This window comes from Otolemur garnettii, unplaced genomic scaffold (genome assembly GCF_000181295.1).
Source record: "Otolemur garnettii isolate 467f Iridium unplaced genomic scaffold, OtoGar3 scaffold00053, whole genome shotgun sequence".
NCBI classification, from domain to species: Eukaryota; Metazoa; Chordata; class Mammalia; order Primates; family Galagidae; genus Otolemur; species Otolemur garnettii.
This window is the reverse complement of record NW_003852448.1, coordinates 7074243-7084595: the sequence shown is the minus strand read 5'-3', so window position 1 is coordinate 7084595 and position 10353 is coordinate 7074243. Positions and strand designations below refer to the sequence as shown.

Here is a 10353-nt window from a genome sequence, read left to right as displayed (position 1 = left end):
CAAAGTGCATCAATGTACACAGTTACCATTCAATAAAAAAAAAAAAAAAAAAAAAGAGAATACAATTCAATCCCTAATGTTGTTCACCTTTGTAACCAGATGAGCTGACTGGTTCCTAGTCCCAGCACAAACCCTGCCTAACTATAAACATGACTCTCAGCAATTCTTCAGCTCTCCATTGCTTTATTTACAAATCAAAAAGTTTGTGTCCTATTTTCCAAATTCTCCCCCTCACCCTGTTGCATCCTTCCTCTCTACCTGTGCAGCACAATTGAAGTTCACTACAGTGCTATCCACCCCGCCGGGCTCCCCCCTGCAGAGGGACAGCAGAGCAGCAGGGCTTCCTGCAGGGAGGACCAGATCCAGCCTCTCTCTTGTGGAAAGGAGTCTGGAACCCTGGGGGTACCAAAAGCAAACTGGTCTTTGTTGTACGCTCATCAGCAACTTCGCTGCTGGGTCAGAGTGTATCAAAGCACAGAGGCCCTGGCAGAAGCCCCAAAGCCTGGGTGACACTCGATTGGTCTGTGACAAGCCATGGGTTGGCAGAGAGGGCTTCCTGTCAACAGGAAGTAAAGGATGGAGATCAAATTATTTTCAAATTTTGAAAATTTGGTAGTGGAAGAAAGAGATGAGTGAGATTCTGATTAACCATTTCAAGGCAGGGCTAAAACAAACAGGACCTGAGGGTCCTTCTCCCGCTGTAGGGCAACCTCAAATCTGCTTAATGAACCAAGCAAATCCAAGACCCTGTTTCCACTCGCCAGCACTTTACGGGCCTTTGTTTGTTTCACATTTTAAAAGACATCAAAATTGGGCAGTTATCAAAATGGGCTGGCCCACTATCTTGAAAGGGATGGGAGACAGCAGCATTCCGTGTGTGATCCTGGTCAGGGCTTGAGAAGGGAGGGAGGATGGGGCAGAAGGGGACAGCGGACCCACACCCAGCTCTTCACAGCGTCCATGGCTCCCTTCAGTAACCTTTGTAACCCCATAAAAGTAAAAAGGTTGCTAAAATCGGAAATCCCAGGCAGTGAGCTGAATAACTCAAAATGGAAAAAGTAAAAGAAAGCAAATTGTCCAGAGACAGCATCATTTAAAAGCACATTTATTTTTCTGAAGGTTTTAGAAGATACAAGCTGATTTAGAAGTTACATAAACGAAGTCAGAGCCAGATGAGGAGGTGTTAGCAAGTCAAAAGGACTTCCAAATGATTTTTTTAGTCGTTCTAGCACTTAGCACAGTCAAATATTGTGACCCTGGACTGATGACTAGTGAGAGAGTTCTGCCAGGCTTTACTGGAGGAGGGCAGGGAAAGGTATAGGAAAGCATGGAGACCCTAAAAGGTGTGTGACGTGTGAAAAGATGCAATACTGAACCCACAGACTATGTCAGGCCACTGCTTTTGTTATGTCACCTCAGTAATGGGTGAGAATGGCATCCAGGATTTAAGTATTTGCCCTCGTCATTATGCGACTCTGCAGTACTTAGAACCTCATTTATACAACAATCGAAACTCCCCACAAACCAGTACTGGGCCCATGTAGGAATAGGGTGAGGGGTAGTGGCCACACAAGTGTGAAGGTGCAGATGTCACCTCCACTGCAAGTGTCCATGTAGGTCACCATGGAACAGGGATGGTGTTTTGCTCAGTTGGGCCATCTATAAAGTAGGGATCAGAGGATGTGACAGGAGTTCAGCTCTGGAGTTACGCCTCTGCCACCCAACACGCAGTTCTGCAGGACCTGGGGCTGGGCCTGCTCTGCACCCTTTCCCACGAAAGCGTCCCCCAAGGTCCCTGCCACCTCCACAAGATAGAGTCTTCCAGGAAGGGGAATCCTGCATCTACTCCCTGGCTGCCTGTTCCTTCCATAGTCCATCCCTGGATGGTGGCCAGTGCTGCCCAGGATGTCCCCTTGCTGGTCAGCCATCTCACAGCCAGGACACTGGCTTTGCAATATGACAATAATAAACCCTAGAACAACAGAGCAGTTCTAGGGCCCCCTCCCCAAGTAGTGTGGCCATGGAGGAACCCCATTGCAGGGCCTATCAGGCTGGCTCCCTGGGCTATTCTGGCTAGAGGCTGATCTAGGTGGTAACTGTTATTTGGAAGACAGAAATATTCTGCCTTTGTTGAACAGCCAGTAGCCAAGGATACCTCTTCACGGTGACATCTGAAAAAGTACAGGAAGATGATGGACAGACAGAAGGAATAACTCATGGGGATAGAAGAAATGGGTGAGTTTTACACTGGGGAGACTAGAAACCATTTGTTTTTAAACCCCAGCAGAGATAAGAATCACCTGGAGAACTTAAAAGAAACAGACTCATGGGTCCCACCCACTCTTAGAGATTCCAACTCAGCAGGCCTGCTGAGTCTTAGGATTTTATATTTTAAATAAACACTGGGTAATTCTACTTAAGCTAGTCCAGGAACCACACTACCCTGCACCTTAATCCAATAAATCTTGCTCAGTGTGGTACAAACTGACCCAGATCAAGGTCAAAGGCCAAAGTCAACATCAAAGCTGACACCTCCATTTTCCCTTGGCTGAGATTTTAATTCAGGGTGTTTGGACGGTATGGAGGCAGGGAGGACTTTCCTAGATGCCCATGGAGCAGGATGTCACTCCTGGAGTGCCTGAGCAAGACACATCTGGTTGGACAGAGGCTACCAAGCAGGAGCTGAGTGTAAAGGTCCTAGGCCCATCATTAGCACAGAGGTACAAGGCCTCAGGCAGTAGGAGGCTTCCCCCAAGGCCATGCAGCAGCACAAGACATCGTGAGTCAACAGGCTGCCCAAGCCCTATCTCCACAAGCTTCCATGACTGGCCAGCTCCTCTTGGATCTATTTTTAGACTGTCTCCAAGACTTTGAAGGTTTTCTAGAGCACCTCTCCCAAGGAGGCCAGGGGCACCTGTACAGTGCCCCACTCAATAGCAAACACCGAAGCCCTCCCAGCCTGCCTCAATATCCCCACAGGCTCTGGCCTCAGGTTCTTCTCACCAAGCCCTCCCTGCCCTAGGCCTCCTTCTTCACCACTGGCTTGTAACCCACGATATGCCAGCCACCTGTCACTGATTAAGGCACGTGTATTAGATATATGCATTCCAGTGTTAGAGGGATGCTGCTTTCTTAGGCAAAAAGGAGAAAAAACATGTTTGTTCTTTAAGTTCTGAACACCACTCCCAATTATGCTTCCAATGAATTATCTCCTCAAACCATTCCCACCACCTTCATAATCCCTGCTTTCCATGAGGCACAGAGGCTGGGAGCAGATATAAGGCTGCATGCTAGCCAGCCATGACTCAAACACTATAACCGTTCACTGCTTTTATTTTATTTATTTATTTACTTTAAAGACAGAGTCTTACTCCCTGAGTAGAGTACAGTGGCATCACCACAGTTCACTACAATCTCCAACTCTTGGGCTCAAGCTATCCTCCTGCCTCAGCCTTCCCAGTGGCTGCGATTATAAGCATACACCAGGATGCCCACCTAATTTTTTCTGTTTTTGGTAGAGATGGGGTCTCACTCTTGTTCAGCTGGTCTCTAACTTCTGACTTCAAGCGATCACCTCCTACAGGGCTAGGATTATACGTATGAGCCACCGAGCCTGGCCTCACAGGCTACTTTTAAAGGCCCTGTAACCCCAGAAGGAATTTGCTCTCAGTTCTTCCTTATCCTCTCATTTGGGTCCTCCCTTCTCCTCTGACAAGACCCCACTGCCTGAGAATGAGGCTAAACTCAAGCTAGGCCATGTCCTCAGTAGGCCCAAGGGCCATCTTCTGCTTCTAGGAAGGGAAATTCACCTTAAAGTTTACTTAGTAGTTCTGGGTACTTCTGGGTCTCCATCACCTGCTACCCAGCAACCATTTTAGGGTACCCCTAAAATGGATTCCTCTTTCCTAGTACCTGGCAAGAAGGGAAGAAAGACAGTTAAAGATAATCAGAGATGAGACAGGGTGTCTGCAGTGATGCCTCCCACACTAAGCTATGGTTCTGCTTATACAACAAATATAGGGTAGAGGCTGATATCCCAAAAGAGACTGGACCCAATTCAACAATCTGCTTGGACCCTGGGGGCCACAAAATGACACTACTCACAGGCCTGCCAGAACCACAGTGTCTCAGGAACATTTCCTTAGCATCCAAGACATCCTTGGCAATGGCATTCCCTGGACACAATTCTCTGATGTGGGAGGATGGATGTACTGTCCCCAGCTCAGGCATGTCAGGCCTATGACTGGACTCACCATTTCTTCCCCCGCCAAACAGTCCCTGATACCACATCTCTCTAAATCAATTCCTGCTGACTCAAGCCATGTCTCCCTAGCCATGAGCCAGACGGAGGCTTACCACCCTCCCTTCTTGTGTCTGCCTTCTCGGGTTCTCTCTGGTGACCACAGTTCAGGCCCTGCCTAGACCCTTACCCTTGGAATCTTGCCAAAGACATTTGAATTGGCTCCCTCAATACTGGCCATCTTCCCATCACTCCACTTCATACACCTGCTAAGTTAATTCTCATGAAGCATTGTTTTCATCACCCTTAATAATTTCTTAGTTCAGCCCCACCCCCACCCACAATAAAAAACAAGGCCCAGACAAGGACTTAGGTTCAGCAGTTTATTCCAGAGATTGCCAGTGAGGGAACAGAGAAAGTGAGACAGGAACTGGCCAGGAAAGTCAAGAAGGGACATTAATGAATGAGCCACTGCTGTGGGCAATAAGGAGGGAGGGACTCTAAGGCACCCTGCAGAGCCCACATCCTTAGGAGGAATGAGGAGGCTGGGCTATCCCACCAACTACAGCCTTCCTAGGGTGACACCCCTCAGGGCACAATCCAGCGCTTCCAGGGGTCCCTGCACTATGCTGAGCATGCTACTGAGGTCTGACAGGACTCTTTCAGGCAAGAGAAAGACAAGTGAGATGCTATCCCCTAAGACTGCAGGTTCACTCAGGCTGGGCCTGGGCTTCAAGGGCAGGCCACAGTGGCGTCTGCCGTAGCTTCTCCATCTCTTTGCAAGGAAGTCCTCAGTCCCAGAGACTGGAAGTTAGGCAGGGTTGCCAAGTCAGGTACAGGTCATCCAGTTAAACTGGGATTTCACATAAACGATTATTATTTTTTAGTATAAATATATCCCAAATATTGGGTGGAAACATATTTATGCTAAAAGATTACTTATTGTTTATCTAGAATTCAAACTTACCTGTATTTTTAGTCACTAAATCTGGCAACCCTGTGTCACGGCCCTGCTTGATCCCGTCTCAGTCCACTTCCCATGACTCTGATTTGCAAACCCCTGTCTCCATGAGAAGCAGCTCTTCACTGTACCTGGAAGCAGCTGTCCAAAGCCCTGGTTCCGTGGGGGCCCATGGGGTGCTGAGGCTGGTTCCCCGCTGGGAGCACCCCCCACACTCCCAAATGTCTCTCTCCTGCCTATCACATCTGGGTCTAAAGTCTCTCTGAACATATCACTCCCCTTCTTCCATCTCCAGAAGCAGGTGCTCTCTGTACTGCTCATCTTACAACCTTGGCTCACCTGCCAGCATTTGACCAGAAGCCTTATTTTCCCAGCTCAGTTATAACTCTCACCTAGCCTGGCACAATTATCAATAGGCAATATCCCTGGTCCCACCAGCCACCATAAACCCTGTGAGGACTTAGGCCGAGTCCCTCTCCTCCACACACCCCCAACCAGATTTCACCATAACCAGAGCGCTGGGCACACTCGGTTAGCCGCTGTTGAATAACTGAATGAATGCTACTTGGTAAGCGCTAGATCATGCCAGGAATGTTGTAAAAAGCTGCCAAAGTCACCACTAGCAGCAAGAAGGGTGGTCCAAATATCCCAACTATTACATGGTTTTTCAATGTTCACAGCCTGACTCTCAATCCTTTTTCTGGTTTTGGATTTTTGTGTTACACCACTGGCACCACCCCGGACAGCACACCCACACACTCACACACAGCACTTCGGACTGGCCTCAGTACCAAATGGCCCATCCGTGCTCTTATTATTCTCTCTCTCCATCTAATTAGGTAATCTAGTGGCTGTATAATGGCCATACAGCTATGTAACGCTTTAAATCTATAAATGCCTTCCCACAAATTATTTCATTTAAACATCCCTGTAAAGCAGGCAAAATGGGTATCATTTTCTCCAGCTGACAAATGGGACAGATGAGTGGTTAACTGGCTCAAAGTGACCACTGTCAAAAAGAGGTTTGCAGCAGCAGTGTCTAACTTTTCATTTAGGAATGTACCTTTCAAATGTCTTACACAAGAGATATAAACAGAAATATTTAGTTTTCAAACAGAATGCATATTCTTGACCATTCTACCACCACCACAGTGGTCACACAACAACCAGGGGTCCAAATTAACCCATCCCTGAGCTCTCTATCCCGGGAAGGGCTGGCCCAGGCTCCCACTTCAGGCTGCTCCCCAGCAGTGTTTAGAACTCACTCCCTCGACTCTGCCTTCTCATACACATACACACAGACCAGAAATTTTAAACAGAAGGACCTTGGGGAAACTCTAAAGGAAGAGCTGCACTCAGCACACATGGAGGAAAGTGCTCCTGCGGGATTCACAGTGGAAAGTCGGGACCAGGCACCGCTGTAGGGCAGGATTAGCTTTAATGAGGTGTCCAGGCAGCCCAGCAGGAAGGTGGGACTCACTTTAGACTCCTATTCTGCCCTAGACCCGCCATCCGGGACAGAGAGCAAAATAACATTATCCATGGAGCCTTCTATTCCATCTGTTATGGGGGGTGGGCGTGTATGTGTGTACAAACATTTACTTGGTGGGATGAGGCACTAGGTGTGACACAGCTGGGGGCTCCCTCCCGGTAAAGGTCCTACCACCCAACCCCACTACCGGGAGTACAAGAGACTAAGGGCTACTGGGCGGGCCATCTGAGAGGAGGACGCAAGACCCAGCCCACCGCTCTTTCTGGTTGGACAAAGTCAAGCCGCAGACCCTTTGAAGTCGCCAAAGTCCAAGCGCTTGTTGCCGGCGTGGCTGGGGCTGAAGTCCGTGCAGCCCTGCACGGGTTAGAGAGCCCCGAGCCCCACCAAATACCATGGAGGCCCGAAATACGCTCCCGGGAGCGACGAAAGGAAGGGCTGCAGAGGAGTGCCAGCCAGACCCCAGAAACACACCGAGGGAAATTGGGGAGGAGGTCCAGTGAGCAGCTACGCAGCCCCCAGCCGGGCTGCTGTCCCCACCTCCTGCCCCTCCCCTTCCCTGAGCGCGGTCTCCGGCAGTGGCGCACGGGCTCCACCTCCCCAGAGCGCAGTCCACACCGTCCTTTTTCAGCAAAACAACACAGCGCACCGCCCCCCGCACCCGCACCCCCAGGGATCCGGGCCACGCCCAGCAGCCCACCCGCCGCGCCCTGTCCACAGGGAGCCCCGCGCCCCCTCGCGTCTGTAGCCGCCCGCCACAGCCCCAAGCCCCCGCTGCACGCGGATGGGGAACGAGATCGAGCCCCAGCTCGGTGGCCCAGCTCGGGCCTGCCTTCCACCCGCCGAGCCGCCGAAGTGACAGGAGGGGCACGCACGGCGCGCGGGGCGTCCGCGTTAACCGTTTCGGCGCCAGGATCGGGAGCGACTGGAGGGTTGGGGAGCGGAGAACCGCGGGGCTGGGACTCACTGGAATATGCACTCGCAGTGAACGCCTCTTCTGGCTGGGGTTTTTCTTGCCGCCGCTCCCGCCAGGGCTGGAAACATCTTTCTTTTTCTTGGTGTCCATGGCCGCGCTTCCCATAACTCTAAGCAGAAGTTAATTCCGGGTGACTAGTCCCTGGGATTCGGTCCTCTCCTTCCCACCCCAAGCCGCTGCCGTCGGACTGGGGCCGCGCGCTCTTTTTTACTGTCCTTCTCCCTGAAGACACCTCGTGGGGACTTCCGCGGGAGGGAGGGTGGAGCAGGTAGCTCGAGTCCTCGTTCTCCTACGGAGTCATCGATGCGAACTCCGCCAGCGCCGCTCCCAGCTCTGCGCTCGCCGGGTTACGCGTGGCCGAGGTCTTCTGCTGGGTGACAAAGTTTTCTTCCTTTTGCAAGGCGAAGCAACATTTTCCACGCTTTTGGCTCCTCCCACAGGTTCCCAGAGGTAATCTGTAGGGCAGGTGCAATTAAAAGCTGTAATTTGGAAAACCTCCCTCTGGTGCCGGCGCCCGAGTGGAACCTCTGCGACAACGGGACAGTTCATATATAAATATAATCCTCGGCCGCAGAATAAGCCAGCTCGGAGACGGGAACGAGGGACGTCCTCTTTTCTGGGCGAGAGGGAGGCGGGGGGAGAGGAGGCGCAAGGGCGAGCCCTCCTCGCTATTGGGCTGTGGCGGGGCTGCGAACTCACGCTCTGACTGTGGCCGGAGCCCCGCGGACCCACCAGGGCAGGGCGCCTGTTCTTCGCCCCTCGTCACGCCGCCACCGGGGGACACCCAGGGGCTGGTGAAGGGCCGGGCCTGGCACAGACGCAGGCCCCGGGAGCGCCGCGCGGTGGAAGGCGGCGTGCCTTGAACAGGAAGTGCGCGGCGTGCGGCGCTGCTGGCCCGCTCCCTGCCGCGAACGCCGCTCCGGTCCCGGCGTGCTGTCCGCCGCTGCCGCGCCGGCTCGGGGCACGCTCGGAGCCGATTTCTGATCCACGTCGTGGCCCAGTGTCTGTACATGCCCTACCCGGTACATACGCACCGCACCCCGCCCCCTGCAGACCCAGCAGCTGTGGAAATCCCGCTCTCGGCGGGCTGCACGATGGCCGGCACGTGCTGGGAGGAGAACCGTGGCTTCTGCGGTCACGCCGGTCCCAGAGAGCGGTCTCTGGTGCTGGGTGAGTGAGGGCTTAACCTCCGCCCCCCAATCTAGCTTTATACGGATTTATCGAGTTATGCAGTGGATCGGGTAAGCGCGCGTCCCCACGTTGGAAACACGCGGGGTTCCTAATACTGCAGAAAGATGGAGGTGAAGGAGAGGCCCGAAAACTGCGCAAGGGCGCCACGTGCTGCCGAGGCACTTTGGAGCCGGCCAGCAGAGGATCTGGCACCGCCCAGTGGCTAGAGCTCCTGAGGGATGGAGGGGGGGGTCTGGTTCCACCCCTAGATGTGGCCCCTGATGGCCTCTCGGTGGCTCTAGAGTTGGATGAAGGGTGAGTGCTGGTTTCGCCGACTCTTCCCCCACCCACCCCTCCTCAAATTTCTGAGGACGTGGTGATCCCAAAGGTCACCTGAGCCACTCGAATGCTGAGTCAGGTCAGCTGCTCCGGTAATCAGTAATGCAGGGAGGCCACCACAGAAAGAAATGAAGGGGTCTGGGGGTTTTTGGAGATACAGGGGTGAGGGGCAGTAGGGAGATGGGCTTAACTCCTCTTCAGGCTTGTGCTGTGGCCCTGTTCTTAGAAGGGGCATGGTTAGCCCACTTTAGGGAGCACCTGGTAGGAAAGGGCCCGCCTCCCAGGGAGAGAAGCAGCCCTTGGTTCAGCCATCTTTCCCTGTTCCAGAAGTTTGTGTAAAATCCCTATAGTGCGAGTGGCTCTGTGGTTCACAGGAGTAGGTTAAAAATCTTTCTTCTTCGCCCCTGCTCTCTAATCCAGAATGAAACCAGCCTGGATGATTCCTCCAGTCCCAGAGCAGTGCCTGACAGGGGCAGAGGTGCTGGGGGGACACTGTCTGGGTTCTACCATCAAGTAGCCATCCCAGTTCCACAGGTGTAGAATATCTTGGTCTTCCCTGGTGGCTCCTTGTTAGGGGACTTATTCCACAAAATGTTCAAGACATTGGTTAGAGATAGAAGAGGTTAGACTTTTAGCCTACGTCGTGTAGTTTGAAGGATAAAGTGATAACTGCCCTCACCCAATGAAAATTACTCTCAGTTGTCATTGTGTCACCTCTTTAGCTTAAAATTGTAATCCCTGTCAAAATGATGATTTGCCAGAGTGCTTAAATCACTCCATTTGATGAGAACTGGCTTTGAAAGGAGAGATGATCAGAAAGGGAGCAAGTGGTGGGTGGCTGGGATGTGTGTGTCCAGGCGCTGCCACTGGGCAGGGCCCTCCCAGGGAAGGAAGCAAGAGGGAGCCACAGTGTTACTTCGCATAATAAATATTTGTTCTGTGGAGCAATTTTTAGCAACTGTTATAATGTGTGCTTTTATCCATTGATTTGCATATTAATAGGTAAAGTCATTTGTTAATAAATTGAATGTGTTCTCTGGGTTTATTTTGTTGTAGTACAGACTTAGTGCCTCCCAAATTAAACTTCTTTTTTTTTTTTTTTTTTTGAGACAGAGCCTCAAGCTGTCCCCCTGGGTAGAGTGCTGTGGCATTGCAGCTCACAGCAACCTCCAACTCCT

At 51.9% G+C, this 10353-nt stretch overlaps 1 protein-coding gene across 4 annotated transcripts in view; it reads right to left on the bottom strand.

The window, feature by feature from the left end:
- The window catches only part of PRKAG2 (protein kinase AMP-activated non-catalytic subunit gamma 2), a 269309-nt gene extending 259181 nt beyond the window's left edge, over positions 1–10128 (bottom strand). For 3 of the 4 annotated variants that reach the window (XM_012806513.2, XM_023514443.1, XM_023514444.1), the window contains exon 1: positions 7658–10128. In XM_012806513.2, coding sequence (XP_012661967.1) covers positions 7658–7771 — 114 coding nt within the window. In that variant the 5' untranslated portion in view covers positions 7772–10128. The remainder of the gene's footprint in view (positions 1–7657) is intronic. The other variant, XM_012806514.2, reaches the window with a different exon arrangement.
- Positions 10129–10353: the final 225 nt, after the last annotated feature.